The sequence below is a fragment of the Varanus komodoensis genome, unplaced genomic scaffold (genome assembly GCF_004798865.1).
Source record: "Varanus komodoensis strain SLA01 unplaced genomic scaffold, ASM479886v1 scaffold22, whole genome shotgun sequence".
NCBI lineage: Eukaryota > Metazoa > Chordata > Lepidosauria > Squamata > Varanidae > Varanus > Varanus komodoensis.
This window is the reverse complement of record NW_025335606.1, coordinates 19608692-19628276: the sequence shown is the minus strand read 5'-3', so window position 1 is coordinate 19628276 and position 19585 is coordinate 19608692. Positions and strand designations below refer to the sequence as shown.

The 19585-nt window shown below is 45.0% G+C and overlaps 2 protein-coding genes across 5 annotated transcripts in view; one reads left to right on the top strand and one right to left on the bottom strand.

The window, feature by feature from the left end:
• LOC123023932 (LIM homeobox transcription factor 1-alpha-like) overlaps window positions 1-4624 on the top strand; it is a 67197-nt gene extending 62573 nt beyond the window's left edge. Inside the window, exons 5-8 of the mRNA XM_044431070.1 lie at window positions 652-729; window positions 2344-2476; window positions 3402-3560; window positions 4470-4624. Of these exons, the coding sequence (XP_044287005.1) occupies window positions 652-729; window positions 2344-2476; window positions 3402-3560; window positions 4470-4624 (525 nt within the window). The remainder of the gene's footprint in view (window positions 1-651; window positions 730-2343; window positions 2477-3401; window positions 3561-4469) is intronic.
• CHCHD5 (coiled-coil-helix-coiled-coil-helix domain containing 5) lies at window positions 1770-19467 on the bottom strand. 4 transcript variants are annotated; one of them, XM_044431240.1, is made up of 6 exons: window positions 19354-19467; window positions 17253-17393; window positions 15150-15301; window positions 13876-14026; window positions 3196-13785; window positions 1770-2044 (listed from the first exon to the last, which is right to left on the bottom strand). In XM_044431240.1, coding segments are annotated over exons 1-3 (294 nt in total). In that variant the 5' UTR covers window positions 19356-19467; the 3' UTR covers window positions 1770-2044; window positions 3196-13785; window positions 13876-14026; window position 15150. The 4 variants fall into 4 exon arrangements, with proteins under 4 accessions (XP_044287175.1, XP_044287173.1, XP_044287172.1 ...); XM_044431238.1 differs by lacking the exon at window positions 13876-14026; XM_044431237.1 differs by lacking the exon at window positions 13876-14026 and having other exon boundaries at window positions 15155-15301.
• Between the last annotated feature and the right edge of the window lie 118 nt (window positions 19468-19585).

Below are 19585 nucleotides of genomic sequence, written 5' to 3'. Positions count from 1 at the left end.
CATCCATCCAATTTGTTGTTGTTGTTCATCATTCATTGATCTATCTCTTATTCATAGCAAAAAGACACCTCTAAATTACGTTGTAAGCCATCCTGAGGCTTTTTGCGAATTAGGATGGCATATAAATATTAGAAAGAAGGAAGGAAGGAAGGAAGGAAGGAAGGAAGGAAGGAAGGAAGGAAGGGGGCAACATTTGGCCCTCCAACATTTGGAGCATCCCTGCAATAAAGGCAGAAGTTATGATCCTACAGAAAGCAGAGTAATGGGGTCATTAGTCCTGAGATGCCATGCATAATGGACGACATATAAAAGTTTTAAATAAGTAAGTAAATAAGTAAGTCATTGCAGTATCAGATCTACTTTTACCGCTCAAAGTCCCATACCACTGGGGGAATGAGTTGCAGTGGTCCCTACACTGGCAGACAGAGGTACACTTGAAGTGTATTTCCAGTAATTTCTGATAACAGAGATAAAGACAGCACATCTCCAGAAAAGAGCCCATTCAAATCCAACCCCCTTGACTGAGTTTTGGGGAATGTTACAGCCTCCCAAAGGACATTGCTGAGGTATGACATGAACTCTAGGCAACTTCTGTGCTGGACTTCTTTTCAGCTTTTTAACCAGTCCTCTTGTGCTCTTCACAATGGGCAGGTGAGGGAGACGCTAGCAGCAGAAACTGGCTTGACCGTTCGAGTGGTGCAGGTCTGGTTCCAGAATCAAAGGGCCAAGGTGAGTGGCAGCCTCAGAGCTTTGTACCTTTGACACATGTGGGGAGCAGTGGATGTCGAGGGGAGACCATCGCTGGTTGCCAGTGGTCCCATCGCTTGCAGCTATAGGACGGTCAGTAACACAAATCCCCTACTCTAAAAATGTTTCTTTTCCTGCCCAGGAGAGTTTCTTTTCCACCCAGCACTGCAGCCCCTTCCATGCCACAACAGCACCCTCACCAAGGTCCATTTCAAACCAACACTACACAGAGGCTTCCTCCACCTCAAAACATCGGCTCACCATCCTTTCCTCCAGACTGAACTGAGCAGCCTGGGTCATCCTATCCAATCATGGACAGCCTGCAGCCCTCTTGCTCTGCCTTCCCTGATCTAGTACCACTCAGACTATAACCCCCATCCTTCCTTGACCATTGACCAGGCCAGCTGGGGTTGATGGGAGTTGGCATCCAACACTATCTTGGCCCCTCCAAAGGTTGGTTTATTCTCCAAGAACAGAAAGGTTTCTAGAAGAAGGTTTATTGAAGGGGTTTTTGTGTACGTGTCCTGACATGTTTCAATCAAAGTTGTTCTTGTTCATTTTCAATGCACACCCCAGCTTCCTATGCCATTCTCAAGGCATGTTCAAGGACAGGCTGGACGTCCACACGGTGGGCATGTCGTGAGCGGAGCCGGCTGGTGCCGGAGGTCAGACTAGATGGCCCGGGAGACCCCTTCTGATTCACTCTGTTTTCTATGTTTCTATGTAACAAGAACAGTTCCTTCTCCAACATGGCACTTGCCAGATGTTTTGGAGTATTGCTCCTATCATGCCAGACCATGGGCCATGTTTGTAGTGCTGATGGGAGTTGTAGTCCAAACACATCTGGGGAAGTCTGATATAAGCCACTAAAAATGGCCATATATAAATAGAAAAGTAAACTAAAAACCTTCCATATCATACAAAACCTTGATACCATTACAAATACACAACACTGAAATGGTCCTGCTGTTTGAAAAACACCCACAGTTATTTTGACCAAAATAATTAAACTTATTCAAATATTGATAGCCATAGGAGCCTTGAGACTTTTTTTTAGAAAGGAACAGTATAAATACAATTAAATACAATTCAGTTCTTGTGCATGTACGCCACCCCCTTACACACACAGTCTTTTGTTCTTGCTGTTGTTTTCTCCCAAGCAGGACTGCCATTTTTATTTTTCCTAGCAGGACTCCTGTGCCAGGTAGAAACTCATCAAGTGACATCCTCCCTTTCACCATCATGGCCACACTTACTGATTTCTTCCTGTGATGAAGTCATTCAGGGCCATTCAGCACTACAGCAAAAACAGAAAACAGAGAAAGATAAAAACAGAAAAAAAGGAAAGTGGTAGCCATTTTCCAGAATATGAAGTTTTAAAACTGTGCAAAGGCTTGGGTGCCTTTTTTCTGGCAAGTTAGCAGTCAGTGGGGACTAGCATCATGCCGTAGGAAATAGGGATGTATAAGACAGGGGCAGGTGCACCTGGCTGGGGAGGTTGGATGTCCCCCTCCCCCCATTTAGGAGGGGGACTGTGTTCTCCCTTCCCCCTTTTGTTGCGCCCCTGCCCAGGAGCATCCATCCTCCTCCTTACAGATGAAGAAGATAGCCCGCCGGCAGCAGCAGCAGCAGCAGCAGCAGCAGGAGCAGGAGCAGCTTGGAAACCCCCGCCTTGGGGCAGGAAGGGGAAATGGACGAAGCAGCAGGCAGAGCAATGAGGACAGTGAAGGTAAGAAGTGCCATCAGCCACTCCAGAACATCCTGAGGAGAGATGACCTAGGGATGGGCAGCTCCCACTAGTTGGAGTCCATGTCAATTTCTCCTGTGCTCATTGGTAAGTCTGTTTCATTCCATGTCCATGTTAATCAGTCATATTTTATTTTTTCAAAACAGAGCAGCCGTGGTTTGCTGTTTGGGTTCTGAATTGTGGGTTGTTTGTGGTTTACAGACCATGGTTTGTAAACTATGACTAGGTTCACACAACACCACAATCCACATTTCAGCAACATGATTTGGTGGCAATCCATACTCATTCGTCTTTGAACATGGGCTGCTATGTGAACTGAGTCATTCTCTGGCTGTGTTCACATAATTATTTTGGCCACAGTGGTTTCTGGCACATGTCAGTGCATGTGGGGTAACTTTTGAATATACAAGCCATGATCATGGCTTGTCATGTCATCCAAACTCAGTGCAGGTGGGTTGCTGGCATGGATAACAAGCCACCCAACACCTATGGGTTGCTCTCGGGTTGCGGCCAGCTTGTGAATAATCCTAATAACCCATTCTTGTGGGGCTCATATAACATGCATTCATGGCCTGGATATGTAAAATGGCTGCTTGCGCAAACCATAGCCCTCTGTGAGTTAAATAAACCACGGTGGGCTGCTTGATCATTCGAACTTGCCCTCTGTTTTAGAGAAGAATCTGTTCAGAAGGTTGCATTACCCATGTCCACCTTTTCTCCATCATGGCTTGCTCCCTTGCTTCAGAGAGTCCACAAGAACCAGGCAAAATGCATTTTTGAAGGATGGTTTCAGTCCTCCAGCTCTTTTTTCTTTCATGTTAAGGAAGGATTACTGCTAACTCCCAAACATTTGTTGATATGCTTCATATTCTTCTTGGTTTGCTCTGCTTCGCCGATCACTGCACAGATGGCTCCAGTGTGCACGGCATAGATGGACTCATGGTGCCCTACTCCAGAATTGCCCAACAGCAGCTGCTTCCCCTGGATCAGAACAGCTACAGCACAGACTTGTACCGGCAAGGGCTCACTCCACCCCAGTTGCCAGGGGACCATCTTCATCCCTATGGTGAGCACATCTCCCCAGTGTCCATTCCTATAGATGTCAAATACCCATATTCCAGCCTTCCCGAACTTGGTGCTGTCAAGATGTGCTGCACCCATCATCTCCACCCAACTTGGTCAGAGGATTGGGGATGATGAGAATTGTACTCCAACCCAGTCAGAGGAGGGCACAAGGCTGGGGGAAGCTGCTGCAAACTATCTGTCATCCAGTTTTCTAGAAGTAAATGTGAACAAATATCAGCTGTACTGAAGAAGCTGGGCCTGGGCATTCCCCTTCTAGGTTCTCTCCCTTGCAGCCAAAGTTCTGTTCCTTATGGGCTTGGTTGAAGCTACCAACATCACTTTCTCTGACAACAGAGAAGCCGATTGCTTTTCCCTCCCTGGGGCCACCAATTTTTGGTGCAAGGGCCCACCGATGGTCAGAGGGCCCACTGATACTCAGTGCCTAAGGATCCACAACAATCAGGAACATCTCCTGATTCTGTGGCATGTTTCTCTCCCCAGAGGATGGGATGATTGCTGTTTCAACCCAATGGTACAGCTAGGGTTGGACTTCACAGCCAAAGTCCAGGGCTCCCGATGACCACCTGCAAAGAGGCAGATATAGAGACAAACTCCATTTTATTCCTGTAATCATGTGAGTGCTGTGATTTAAATGAGTTCAAAAGCATATGCTCAGAGTAGTTAGTCTTTTAAAAAAATAGAGCTGCAAACAGTGATGCGCCTGAACTTATTGCAGCCATGTTAAAGCATGGAGAGGCAGGGGAGAGAGTTGTTGTGTGCTCTGGTTAGTTGCATGCATTACACGCAGGCATCTAAAGGAGAGGGGCAAAAGGCCATTAAGTCCAGTGCTTCAACTGGAAAGTATGTTGCCTTCTCATTTTCTCTCTCATTCTCTGCTTCCCTGTCCTAGATTCAGAAGGTGTCTTCCACGACATGGACAGCGACACCATCGGTCACTTGGGTGACTGCCTGCTGTCAGCAGCAGAAGCCAACCTCCTGCAAACCCGAGTGGGCAACCCCATTGACCGGCTCTACTCCATGCAAAGTTCCTACTTCACCTCCTGACCATGGGGGCATGTTTGGCTCCTTTTCCACCCAGGGCACACCACTCTGAGCTTAGAAGGTGGGAATGGCTGGAGGAGCAAGACCTATCTGGGGGTGAAAAATCTTTGGACCCTGCAAAGGCAATGAGGCTGTCCAGTCTTTCCATGCTGATTCTTCCTGGGTGCCGACCATCAAAACTTGGAGGACTGCTACACTGCCTTTCCTTCACCCTTCACCTGATGTCCTGTACATGGATAATTTCACATTGTGTAGCTGTACTTATAGCAGTGTGTTTCTGTGTTTAAAACTGTAGGACACAGAGGCTAGTTTGACACACCATCACTGGAGGTGGAAAATCTAGCTGTTGGTTAAGGAGAAGGTTTCCAGTGCTCTCATGCTGTTTTTCATAAGAGTTGAATTTTGATTTTCTTGTTAATTTTCTTCAGTATTGGAAAAACTAACAGTTGGGTTTTCAGGAACTTGCCAACATACAAGAGAGCAAAGATTAGTCATGGGGAAGCAAGTCCTCTAAGGAAATTAAGTGTAGGAGTGTACTACTACAACTAGAAAGCTATACTGCTTTTTATAACATTGTCATAGTTCTCTCACTCAAAGGAGATTCTGAGAACTCTAGCTTGGTGAATGTGCAGAGAAAACTCAGCTCAGGCTTACTGCCAGATCATAGATCTACAATTCTCATGGGCAGGGAAAGATTGCTAAAATAGTTTGATTGTAATACAGATAGTCTTAGAGTTGAGAGATCCCAAGGACACCTAAGAGATGGTCTTGATCAGAAGTGGGCAACCTGGGACTCTCCAGATGTTGTGGTGTCCAATGTCCATCAGCACCAGAAACATGACTAATGAAAGCTGTAATCCAATATTTGCATGGGAGAAGTTTCCCACCCCTAGTCTAGATTAGTCTCCTCCTCACCTGCTGTCCCCCAGATGGGAACTACTGTCTTTTATCAATTGGTTGTAAGCCTCTCCAGGAGCCTTGATTTGGGCCAAGGATCAACATAAATAAACCAACAGAGTTGTCATCGTCCCCAGCCAACATGGCCATTGATTGGATGACCAAAGTTGCCCAACACATCTGGAGAGCACCAGATTGGAGCAGGCTGGTCTAGATGAAGACTGGCCTTGGTCTACTGAGTGCCTTTTGTCATGGATCTCCACCCACTTTATCCTTCATAGTTTTTCACAAATCTCTCTCAGTTCAGCTCAGCAATGCTGCAACCCTAAGCAAGCACTGACAAGAGTTCTCACTCCCACCCCAAGCTCTCTGCAACACTGAAAGCCAGTGGACTGTCTTGGGTGATTTCTGCACCACATGTGGAAGCTGGCTATCAAAGTTGGGTGATGCTTTCCTGTCCAAAAGGAGATTCAGAATTCTGTACCCACCTCAAGACATCGGTGTTAGGACTGAGCTGAGTGCTGCATAACTCAACCATAGTCTTTTGAGAGTGCTGTCTTTACCCTGTGAATATGCTTGAAATTCATGTCACTCCTGAATGCCTCCACTTGTTTGAAATCTGCCCCACTTTCCATCAGCCATTTGATAATTGGCAGAGATCGCATCTATAGTCATTGTAGCACTGTGACTTCATAAGAGCTCTTCTGTCACCATTGCAGCACACAATCTGGGTCCTTTCATCAAAAACACAAAAGACACTGGGCTCCCAGTAGATCATACACTTCTTCTGCCCTGTGATCAGTTCATGGCAGCCGGGACCCCAGGCCGAGGATCATAATGCAGCCCTCCTGGGCTCCCTTATTCCAAACTGATTGGTGGTTTCTCAGCTTTGGGGCAATTTTTCCCCATCCTAAAAGGTTGAAATTCTTCTTCTGGGGCTTAGTTACTGGCAGTAACAGCTTTAAACTAAAATATGCTGGCATTTTTGGCCCACACCCCTTTTGCCTTTGATCCCGCTGAGCACTAGAAAATGGTCCCTTAGAGCTTCTCTGAAATAGTATTTGGACAGGCTGAAAGAGGTCTGATGTCCTGCATTACCCTTTCCTGAACCAATAAGTGAGATAAAGCCCTTTGATCACTGATGGGCTGTGATGTGCCGGTGCAAAGTAAATATTTGGAATATGCCAGGAGGCAATCCGGTTTTATATAGACATGGCTTTTCCAAAACCGGACCACTTCCTTCAAAGCTGGCAACCAACATCAGCATTCCCTTAATGGCAGCTAAGTGTACATAATCTATGTTAATGTGCAGATCAACACTCCAAAATGGAGTTGAAAAGAAGACAATCATATATGAAGAGTGGGTGGGATGTGGAAGCAGGTGCCCTTCTGCAAAAGCAATCTGTTAAATGTGGGTGGAGGAAGACTATCCTTCAAATAAAGTAATCAGCTCTTGTTTTAATACATTTTGATGGTGGGGGACATTATGTAGAAAGATTCTCTAGTCTGAGAAAAACCTGTTTTGATGTGAGTCTGCTGGACTGATCTACAAATAGACTGTCCACATAGTGTAGGTCATTCATAACTATATTGCAGGGTGGAACACAACCTCAATCCTTAAATGCTTCCCCTAGTCATCTTAAAGCACAATCCTATATAGTGCTGTATATCTACTCAGAAATAAGACCCAATGAGGTGGGCTTACACCCAGGGACTAAAATGGTCATAAATTTTGAAGTAAAGGCACTCATCATGGCAGTCTTACTAACCACACACCAAATGAGAGTCCAAAATTCCAGGCAGCTGCCATGATCCATGTTCTAGTAGTTTAGTAGATTAGTAGTAGTAGTAGTAGTAGTAGTAGTAGTAGTAGTAGTAGTACAAACCAGTTCTAGTAGTTTTCATCTCCACTATGAGCTGGTGTTTTATAAAGTAAATGGGTCTTCATTGCCCATTCAAGACAAGGACATCCTCAAACCCTTTTCGTTGCAGCAGGAAATATTGCTGCTGATCAAAATTCATTTCCTTTCCTGTTCCCACCCCAGCTACTCTGAGAATTACAGGTAAACTTAGAGGGAACAGGGAATCAGGACTGAGCAGCAGATATCATTAACCCTGCTAATATAAATAGTACAGTGTGGCATCCCTGAGGGTCCTGACTCCACTACACCACTACTTCCAGGTAAATAGGTATAGCCTAAAAGTATCTAATGGGGTGAAGGGTTTCACCTGTAACTATTCGCTGTTTCGTTAGGGTAGCCAGGATATAGAAAATTGGTCTCAGTATGCAAGCAGACAAAGCAATTTGATCAATGTAGATGCTGCATATATGCACCCGTGTTCATAAGCCACACACATCCAAAGTCATGTTTAACCAGGAGATCTAACCAGTGTGGGGGAGAGCTCATAGATTTTCCCCAACCTGATGCCTTTGAAATGTTTTTGGACTCCAGCCCAAGCCAGCATGGTCAGTGGTCACGAATCCTGGGAGATGGAGTCCAGAACATCTGGAGAGCACCAGGAAGGGGAAAGGTGGCTCTGAGCCATGTTGTTCAGGTGGCTGGTGACCCTGACCTTGTCACTGAAGAGACAGGCAGGATTAACAGCCAACTGAATGCTATCCATTTTGGCCCTTTCCTAATGTTGCTAGGAAATCTGATCTCTTTTTAATTTTTAAAACCACTGTGTGAAGATTCAGGCATTTACCATGTTATTGATCATCAATATTACTAATAATATTACTGATCTTACTAGTAATATTATAGTTGAGGTGTCCATCATGGTGTCCACAGACACCTTTGCTTGGCATCTGCCAGGCTTCCTGCCATTCCTGATCTTCATTTGATTTTTAGAGAATGTTTTAAATTTTTTCCCCTAATGGTCAGGCTGCAAAGCAAAGCACTGTCCTCTGGCATAATCTTTATTTGGAGTCAGAAGAGTTGACGTATTTTGTTTTGGAGGTCACACCCCACCTATGCCTTGGACTTGGGTTCTTGAGTAAGGCTTTGCTTTTGCTTTGGCCTCACCACTTTGCATTCTGGGACATGAATATTATACCCACCATGGCGGCCATCTTATAAATGGGGAAGCCCTGCTCATGGCAGCCATTGCCGAGGTGTGCGCCAAGCCCCAATGGTCCAGAACTGAGCATTACATTGTATCACTATCATCACCTCTTTGTTCTCTTTTCAGTTCATATGCTTCTTAAAGTGGGGGTGGCAACCTGCTTCTACTGGACTGGACCACTGAATTAAATCAGGGGTCTTACTCTGAGTAACCTGTCTTACTCTGAGGGCTGCATTGCATTTCAGAGCAGCTCTCAGGCTACATACTGAGAATGGGCAGGGCTGAAGGCAGAAGGGCAGGACCAAAGTTCCTTAGCTGACAGCTCTTACAGCCAGTACCTAGGCATGAGAGAGAGGCATTTAGACATTTCAGAATGAGGAAAACTGGGAAATCAGCCGATAGTCTTGTCAATTCAAGACAATCAGCAGTTGAGGAAAGAAGGATGGACACCCACAGATCCCAGCAGGATGGATCTGAGCCATGGACCTGTGGTTGAACACCCCTGATTTAAATGGAAATGAGCATAGAAAACTGGGTGCAAGATTGTAACCTCCTCTGTAGCTAAAGCTGAAGGCCGTGTTGGCACAATACACCAAGACATCATCCTGTCCAAGCCACACAAAAACTAACATGGCATGTGCAGAGCGTCCAGACAAATTGTGCATTCTCTGTAGGTCTATATCGCTCCTCCCACCCAGGGGCATTTGCACTAGGTTTGGGGTACAAAGTGAGTTTTGAAGAGTCTTTCTGTGCAGCAAGTACACATCAAAGGTTGCCCTCCAGACATCAGGCCTGCTGAAAAAAAGCCTCACTTGTTCATGCCTATTGTGATCCAATGTTGTGTCGTGCTGATGTCTTTTGCATGTACATTTGGAAATTAAACAACAAAAATCAAATGCCAAACCTGCCTAAGATTAACTGTCTGCGCTTTCAGCTGCTTGGCCCTGAAGCCAAGCAGAGATGAAATTCCAGAAAGAGCCTGTCCTAGTGCTCGCCATCGCCTATAACATTAAACTGGGGTGAGCCATCCTATGAAAATGCAAAGAGGTGTGCCTTTTAACCTGGCATGTTATAAAAAGAGCAAGCTAGCCTAAAGCATCTAATCTCAGTCCACATATGGCAGCCCACCAGGGAACTGGTAAGAAAAAAAGCACACCTCTTTCTGCTGCCTGCTTTGAGACTGCTTCCACTTGTGAGTTGTCAACTCAATTGTCACTGACGGGGCACACGCTGCCTCACGCCACAGAAACTGTTGCTGTAGAAACCAACAGGCAAAGATCACAGGAGCTTCCACAGGCCAAAGTTGCTGGTTGCATGAAGGAGCCAGAACACAGGTTTTTAAAGTGACTCCTTGGCAGTCATGTTTCCAAACGACACAAGAATATTTTCTTTTCTGCCTGCTCCCACTGTTTCATGAACACCGACCCACCAATGAATTGGGCCTACTTAGGCCATTCTGGCTACGTGTGCATAGAACTTCTGCATGGCTGCTACTTCTGTCCAAGGCTAAACTCAGCCGCATAGGACCAAGAAGGCTACCCTGCACCTTTGCACCAGAGGGTGACATGCCTACCTTTCCTAGGTTGAACTGACACAATCTCTCTGGGCAGCAGCATTTGGATATGGGCCAGTGTCACAAATGATGCAGAGGCACAACTCCTGGGGCCTCACGCAGCTGCCTGTGAGTCAGTAGTTCAACCTCAGCAGCCCTTGTAAGAATGCAGGAACTTCCAGACAGAAACGTGCCAGTGAGCAGCCGCTCTTGCTGATCCTGAACAAAGTAGCAACCCGCTTCTTGCAAAATCATGAGCTTATGCCCTGCAATGCTTCTCACACCACCATTTTTGGCCCAATAAATGCACACTTGTGTTATTCATTCGTTTTGTAGGATTCTGGCATCTGCCTCCTTTTGCAGCATCACAGCCTGAGCAGTGAAAGCAGAGTAATTTGGTTTCATCATCTTTCTTCCCTCTTGCTCCTCTTTTTTTTTGAATCACATTTCATTATTTGGTCATTAGAGGCTACATGCCCCCTTTCCAGTGCTAGATCACACAACTAGTCTGCGGATGACTTGTTAAAAGGGGTGACTGGCAGCAGTTATCATAGGCATTAAGGACATCCCCTTCCTATATGTGACATATGGAATCGATGATTTTTCCCTTTCTCTTCCAAAGAGACAGAAAGAGAAAGGGAAAAATGGATTAAAGGGAAGAAAGTGTGACACAAGGCCACAGGTTTGTTACTCATCCAGTGAAGACTGAAAGGACCTTCCCAGCAGCCAACATGAAATCCTGCTGGATAGACCCCAGGGTCATTCAGTCCAGTCATTCAGCAACCGAACAGCTGCCTGTGGGAAGTCCATAAGCAGGACACAAATGCAATCACCACCACTGAAGTCATTATTCCTCACAACATCCAGGCATGATACTTCACCAGCAGCACCATGGGAAACTTAAAATGGAAGCAACAAAGCACTGGTCACTGATCACTCCAGTGTGACTGATTGCACAGTGGGGAAAACCCACTATGGCCTACCAGTACAGGGAAGGGCCCTCAGAAAGCAGGTTGCTGGGTGGGGGGATCAAACCAGCAGCAAACCCTGAGTTCACACATGACCCCTGTGCCCACCACCACCTTTCCTACAGACATACGATGACACAGGATGTGGGCACTTCCACTTCAGATCTTCTGGAGAACATGATGCCTTCATATGGGACCTCCTTCTTGTCAAGAACCTGAAATTCATGGAGGTTGAAGCACCCAATACTTCACTACTGGAAAAGGATTGTTCTCTGGATAAGACTGAAATGGACTCCAAATGCACAATAAGCTATATTTTTGGACAACATGTCAACTCTTGAAGGGTTTCTTTACTCTGCACAACTCCTGCATTCACCCTCTTTCATGTCCATCTTGTTTCTGGCTGGACATAAGCCAATCAAAACTATGTATGTGTGCATGAAAGGAATGCAGTCCCTCCACCGTCCTTCACCCATTTGAGAGCAGCATTCTAACTCCCCCGAGGAGATTACCAACACCAAAGGCCACACTGCCGATTAATAGGTATTCTCAATAGCGAGTGAGAAGTAAGGTTTAAAATGAGGACATTTTTCCGGATGAGGAATAAAAGGCAGTGGATGAACTGTTTGTTCTCTTCTGTGCCAGCTTGGCATGTAAGTTCTGCTTGGCTGGTGCCAACAACCACAACCTGGTGGAGCAATGGTTGGATAGTTTTCTTCTCCACCAGTTGTGACTTCATGAATCAGGGAGTTGTATTGCGAAGGGAGGAATCAACAAGCACAGCAAAAAATGAAACAAATGAATTGCCCTTCACACTCCTGCCCAAGGACCCCACTGTCCATTTCAAATAATTAGCTTTCATGCAATCTCTCTGGGGAAACAAGAGCATACCATTACACAGAGGAGGAAACAGAGGTGAAACAATGGCCCAGAGCCTAAGCAACTTATAGCCCATAGATCACTGCTGTATGGCCTTTTCAAACACACTAACAGCCTCTGTCCAGAAATTATTTGTACCTATACCCCTTTAAATTCAAAGGCACAAAACAAACTAGTTATGGCTTCCTTAAGTTAACAGGATGTTGCAACTAATATTCTGTGGACTGGGCTATTAACCCTAAGGCAGGATGCAGGATCTCTTTCAAATCCAGAGAATCATTCAAGAGCTGTATTCTGGTGGTTGGCAGGACTGATGGCAAAAGAGGTGGTGCCAAATGGTCAAAAGGTAGAAAAAAAGCACCACCCTATTTTAGCATAAAACTTTACTTACTGCCAGCAATTAAATCTTAGGAGAGTTTTTTCAGCCTTCTAGTAGAAGTGGAAAAACTGCATGGAAACCTCCAATCAATCAGTTTGTGGAAAAGGTGGAAAGGCAGGTGAGGGGCATGACCCTGGAGGGCAGCTTTGGTCCCCAGAACTGAGGTTCTGCGTCTTTGCTCTAATGCAAGGGGATTCTTTCATTACTGTAAATTAACCCTGCTTGTTCCTCCACACCTACATCAAGCAATCACATTCCCTCATAGACAGGATCAATTGACTCAGATCAACCACCCCTTGATGTTCTTTAAGCATGGTTTGGCCTCACAGAAGAGGCCATTTTTCATTTATTAGTTGGGCTTTTGTACATTATATTATTGATGTTGTGATGTGCCTGTATTAATGTCTTTTTTCTGTATTTAAAAATAAATAAATGGGAGGGGTCGACAGAAATGGTGGCCTGCTTGTGGCCTGTACCACACCAGGGGTTCACTTCAGGTAAGGGCTCATGTGGTGATGTTGACACACCAGCTCTGTATACATCCACACTCTTCACTGGTACAGTCCAGACATGGGTTTACTAGCTCTGCCTGAAGAAAACTATGATTAAAAAGCCCCCAAAGGGTGGATTGCTTCCTCTTGTTAAGGGATGGTTATAGATCCAGTGTGGATTCTAATCCATCCAGAGGGTGTCAATTACTCTGGACTGACTAATATGAGGAGACATGGGTGTAACTTTGTATATGTGATGCCATTTTTATGTTTTGCAATGCAGTCAAGAAACAGTGATGTGACTGAGAAGGCTGTGCATGTTACGACAGTGCCCTCTATTGGCTATAAGTGGGTTACCCACAGATAATTGCTGTGTCTCTCATTTTATTCCCATGTTCAAGGAAAAATGCTAATTTAAGCATGGGGTTGAAATGCCAAAGCTTCACAGATTTTGCAGAGAAGTTCCAAGAGCAGAACATTAGATTCCATTCCATGTCTGCCCAAGAAACTGTAATACAGCTGAGACATGATTCTACAGGTGCAAATGCTGGGGCCACTAAAACTGAAAAGCCAGAAAATGTTACTTTGGTCTCTGACTGCAGTTTATTGCACCATGTCTAGTAAGCTCCAGGCCCAGCAAAATGTATACAGCAGACTCCAAGAAGGAGTTCCGGCTTCACAGATAACAAGTCAAGCTGCTACTGTTACACCAATGCAAACTTCCATGGCTTGTCGATCAAACGCTGTCCTTCAATGTGCCAAGCTGACAAGACAGTAGCAGCCACAGCTGGGCAAATGGTATCCAGGGCAGGGTAAGAACTTCTGTGTCCCAATAAGACCTTGAGTTCATATGTAGTGCTTCCAGGGGTCTTTAATTGCGCTGGCATTCCAGAAAACAACTCGGCCAACACTGACAAGATCACTGCTTTGGACTGAGAAGAGAAAGGGTGAGGTAGGGGAGGGAATATAGCACAAATGAAAGAGCTTGGTGTTTCAATATTTGACTTCAAGATTGTCCTTACACAGTTCCAGAGTCTGACACCGTGATACTTTCAGCAGGGAACCTGGTACCCTCCAGATGTTTCAGACAACTACTGTAAGCCCAGCCAGCATGGCCAAAGGTCAGATTCCTGGGACACCCATTTTGCGTTTCTCTGCCCTATGAACTGCAGCCTGCATAACAAAGAACTGACATTATCTTTCATGCATTCTGCAAAGTGGGCTTGCCAAAAAACACTTACCCAACCATGGGTAGGAATCACCACCAAAGGATCTCTGGCTGTCCTCTCTTTTATCCCTTATTACCAAGAGCAGCCAGGGCAAGGGGAGCCCAGCTGCATTGGCCAGTCAAGAAATTCCATTCCAATTTCAGGAGAATTAAGGGCAACTCTGTCACCAAAGTTCATCATCTGCTCTCTTTCCCCCTCTCTGGAACTGGAGCACAGCAGGGGCTGCCCTCCCTGTCTTCTGACCACATGCATCAAGGAAACAAAATAGGAATTATCTTGTTGCTGGTGCTTTTTTATTTGCAAGGCAAGAGGTGGCATATAAGCCTGTATCAGTCTTGCAAATCAAGCAGCACCTAATCTGGTCATCTAAGCTCACTCTCTTACATGCTACTGCACTCACAGCCAACTGCACAGCCAGTTTTTGTTGATATATTTGAGTGATCTATGCTGGGACAGGAGAGCCGTTCGGTAGCCCACAGGCTTTATCAGCCCCACCCTTATCAGTCCAAAACCTATTTCCCAATAGTTTACCTGAACCCTGGTAGGCCAGATAAAACATCCTATTAACCAAAGTCTGTTAAAACATTTCCCCACAGTGTCTCTTGAAAGGCAAAGACAGATATGCTGAAGCTGTAAGCAAGAGACTGCATACTTGAATTTACAGCTGTCCTCACTTGTTTCCCACCCATGTTACACAGTCTCTCTGAGCTCTAAGAACTGGAAGATTTCCTCATCCTGCTGTTGGTTTCCTACCTGCCAGTTTGCCTCAAGTACTCCAGTTGCCTTTATTTTCCCAAACCAACACATGATACATAGGCCCTCCCTTCCTACGGGAGGGAATCCTCCAGGTCACACTGGATCACCACTTTCACCAAAAGCCACACTGACTTTCAGCCTTCTGTAACTTGATTGTTTTCTTTGTCAGGAACATTCCGTGATGTCACATCAGCTTAGTGAAAGGCAGGCAGGTGACAGCGACATCACCCCTTGCTTTCAAATACAGCCCACTCTTTCTATGAATCACACACACACAAATCGCCATTGAATATCAGCTTGGAGACACCAACCTTACATGGCGAGCTTCACCTTGTCCGCACAGAGCAGGAACTGCTGGACGTGTTCACTGCAGTTGGCCACAGAAGCCTGGTTTAGCTTAAGGCACTGTTCAAATGCAATGAACGGTTCAGCACAATCGTGGCGAATCTTCTGCACGATCGGGCTGCAATGAAAACCACACAGGTGTCTAAGTGGTTAAAATCTAGGTGGCTTGGGGAAATGTTGCAAAGATCTGTAATGTTTAAACCAGAAATATATTTGTTAGGCATTGTCCCTGATGATCTCCATAAACAAAGTCTATATTTGACTTTGCATGTAATACCAGCAGCAAAGATTGCATATGTGCAGTGTTGGAGAAATGAAGAGTTACTGGCTGAAGATTTGATCTTGAACAAGATATTGGACTGTGCAGAAATGGATAGACTGACTTTAGCTCTTAAGGAAAAAGAAGATACAGTTTACTACCAAACATGAGACTTTTTCTATCAATGGTAACAGAATCGGAACTGTAATATGGGCTAAAATACATAGCATTTGTAGAGAAATAAGACTTTGTACACAGTATGTTTGAAGTCTCCAAAATAATTAATTTGTTTAGTGAGTAGAAAACAATAAAACTTTAGAACCAAAAAAAAAAAAAAAAATCTGGCCAGACAAGAATGATGCGAGAGATGCTTCCAGTGGTGGTATGGAAACTTTTCCTGACAAGCTACTTCACTGTAGTGGCTCAAAGTGTGAGCCAGGATCTGTCCCACTCAAATCTTACTACAGGCATGAATTCAGCACTTAGGCAGGTTACTAGCTCTGTCTTATCCCCCATATCTGGTCAGGGTGATCACATTCAGCTACTTTAAAGATGAGGATTCTTGAGATAATGAAGGTGAGGTGCTTTAAACAATGGAACTTACCCTATAAATGTTAAGTATTACCATAAAAACAACTTCAGAATCAAATCTATGCCCCACCTGAATCCTTCCTTTGGTTCTTGTCATGCATTCTGTCCACTTACTCCTGTCCCTTGACAAGTTCCCCCAATTCTCAGCATGGACTCCCCTGAGCCTATAAACCTCTCCCGGCTTTCTTTCCAGCTCAACTCCACTGGTTTTGTTTATTTTTTGGATGACACCTCTGCCTTTCTTGTAATTTAGAAGTGCTCCGCTCACCAAGAGATGGTATGTCCTTTCTAGAAGGCTGGCAAACAAAGGCATCTGTCTTTCTCATTTCATGATCATTTCATAAACAAACATTTCTATCAGTCAAAAGACTCATACAGCAGCTTATCAGAATTAATAATTGGACAGTCCCTGCTTTTAGGTTCACAATTTAAAAAGAAATGACACACAAGGAAAAAGATTTGGTGGTAGCGGTGGAACATGAAGGCGATGTGTTGTTTGGATGGGTGGGATTGTAACAATTGAACTAAGGGATGCATCACACCTATTGTGCTTTAGGGCAGGTGTGCTCTTTGCTTTCTTCTTTCCATTCTCCTACTCTGGAGCTTCTGTCCTTCTGAATTCAAGCCTAATCAGTTCTTCTCCAACCCCCATGGGGGATGTGGAAGCCCAAGAACCAATGATAACAGAAAAGTATTTTCATCCTGCTTTCTCTAGCTGTTGGGAAAATCCAGGACAATAGACCTTCTGCAGGCTCAGGACTAATTTATATAGGACACAGACCACAGTGAAAGGCCTGGCTAGCATATGCTTTCTACCTGTGCTTGGTCACACTTCCTTCACACACTGTTCTATTCACCTAGCAAGCCAGTAGTGCACAGCGACTCAAGCCACTGATTGAGTGTACATCGTCAACACAAAGATGTGTTAAAGATGTAAGCTTATGCATAGGTAAACATGCACATGCCAGCTGGTAAATGCTGGAAGTTGTAGAATGTTTTCCCAATCTAAAAATGCATAGTATTGCACCCTAAATCCATTTAGACATGACCAGATGCATGTTGAAGGGGAGAGTGAATCAACTCACCTTGGCAAGGGTTTTCGCATACTCCATGTCCAGTATAAAGTTAGCTGTACATGGGTTTCCTAAAATTTATCAAAGTTTCTCCCACATGGAAGCATTTGGTCTTTGCCAAATGGCATTCTCCCTGAGAAACTTACTGGGAAGATGTGCACTTGGCCATGTCAAGTTTGAGCTGGTGACAGTCCTGATGCCAAGAGGAAGGGTTGGCAGCAACGCATTGGCCATACTGCTCTGCTTCTTTGCGGCAATGCCGTGCAGTCACTTCCAACGCTGCCTGCCTGTTGGGATGGAGACAGGAGCATCAGGTTTGTCCAGATTAATGCTAAATGGAATTCCAGGAAAAAACAGCGTGATTTAAAAAAAAAAAAAAAAAAGCTTATAATTTATTAAAATCCCCTAATTCCCTTCCAAGTACCCATACATCACACTCTGTCCTACATCAACCATTAAAGGTCAATGTAAGTAATCATAAAGCAACATGTATTAGGACAAAAAAGAATCATAGCTTCAGTTACAAGCAGATAGGATCTGAGCTGGCAGTGACTGACCAAAAAAGATGTTGGGGCTGTGGTGGACAGCTTGATGAAAAGGTCAACCCAATGTGCAGCAGCTGTGAAAAAGATAAAGAGTGTCGTGCAAATTTAGGAAAGGAATTGGAATTAAAACTGCTAAAGGCTGCCACAAAGGAGGAGGACAGATCTCTTATCAATCAACCCTGAGTGGAGGACATGGAATAATGGGTGCAAGTTACAGAAATCTAGATTCTGGTTAGATATTAGGAAAAATGTCCTGACGGTTCAAGCAGTACAATGCAACCAATTACCTAGGGAAGTTGTGGGCTTTCCAACAATAAAGGCATTCAAGATGCATCCGGGTGGCCAACTGAGAGGGATGGTTTATCTCCTGCACTGAGCAGGGGGTTGGCCCCGATGGCCCTTTGGCCCCTTCCAACTCTACTATTCTGTGATGGTGTGACCACACTTAGAATACCATGTACAATTCTGGTCACTACCCCTAAAGATACTGGACAGTTGTCAAAAGGGCAACTAAACTATTAAAGACACAGAACATTTCCCCTGTAAGGTCTGATTACAACTGGGATTGTAAACCTTCAGAAAAAGGCAAGTAAGGGAAGACATGATATAGGTGTATAGAATTATGTGGATAAAGAGGATTTTTTTTTCTCCCTGTCACATATCACTATAACCTGAGGTCATCCAATAAAACTGCCTGCTGGGAGATTCAAGACAGATAATAGGAAGGACTTCTTCACACATAGCATAGTTCAACTACGGAAGTCACTTTCATGAGATGTAGTGATGACCACCAATTTGGAGGATTTTAAAAGGTGACTGGGCAAATTCATGGAGAAAAAGGCTAACCGTGGCTACTAGTCCTGATGGTTCCATAATACCTCCAATACCAGAGACAGTATGCCCATGTACACAAGTTGCTGGGGAACATGGGCAGGAGGGTGCTGTTACACTGAGGTCCTGCTTGTGGGTTTCCCATGGGAAGCTGGTCAGCCACTGTGGGAACAGAATGCTGGACTACATGGACCTTGCTCTGAGGCACACAACACATATTCCAAACATTGGTTTCATTAGTGTTTGCCATATCCTTGGAATATACACACACAGAATGGAACAAATCGGAAAAAACTATTTTTGCTTATACTCCTTGCAACTGGTAACCATTCACGATCCCAATGAGTTTTAGCACTACAAGAATGTAGTCCTTGGAAGACAAATCTAGAACAGCCTTCCAGTCTGGAGGGCTGCATGTGTTTTTAATTTCAGCTTCCAAAACCTCTGGCCGTTGGAGATGCTATATGCAACCTCGCTCAGAGTGCACAATTTGTGACCATTCAAATTGTTGGAGTACAACTCCCAGCAGCCTGCACTAGCACGGCCAACAGTGAGGGATTATGGGAGCTGTAGTCCAATAAGTATAAAGACCGTAAGTTGCCCATTCTCCTCTCTCAATTCAGAGGCAAGATGCCTCCAAATTCCTAATCGCGGGTGCCAACCGTTAGAAAAGGTTCTTACTGTTCTCATGTCCTACACTGGCGGAGGATTAATGTTCTGATCTTTCACGGTTCTTATTATGGTTTGATTTAAAAGTAGATCTTTCTACTGAGACAGCTTCAAATTAAGAAAGGTCCAGAGACAACACTCCCTCCCCTCACTCAAGAAAAACAAGAGGGTGCCGAGAAGGGCTTGAGAGACCCACACTCACATGCTGCTTCTGCGGCGTGAAGGACTACCTCAGCTTCCTCCTTTCCCAAGCACGCATGCTCTCTCCCTCTTCTGCGCATGCTCGAGCGAAGATCCTGAGCGATTCCGTTCCTCCTTCCAGTCCCAGCAGCCATGACAGCAGAGGAGGAGAGCATGCTTGGGCGCGTGCGCAAAGAAATTGCGCCGTCGCTTCCCTGAAAGACACGTGGATCGCTACCTCTCGCGAACGTGAG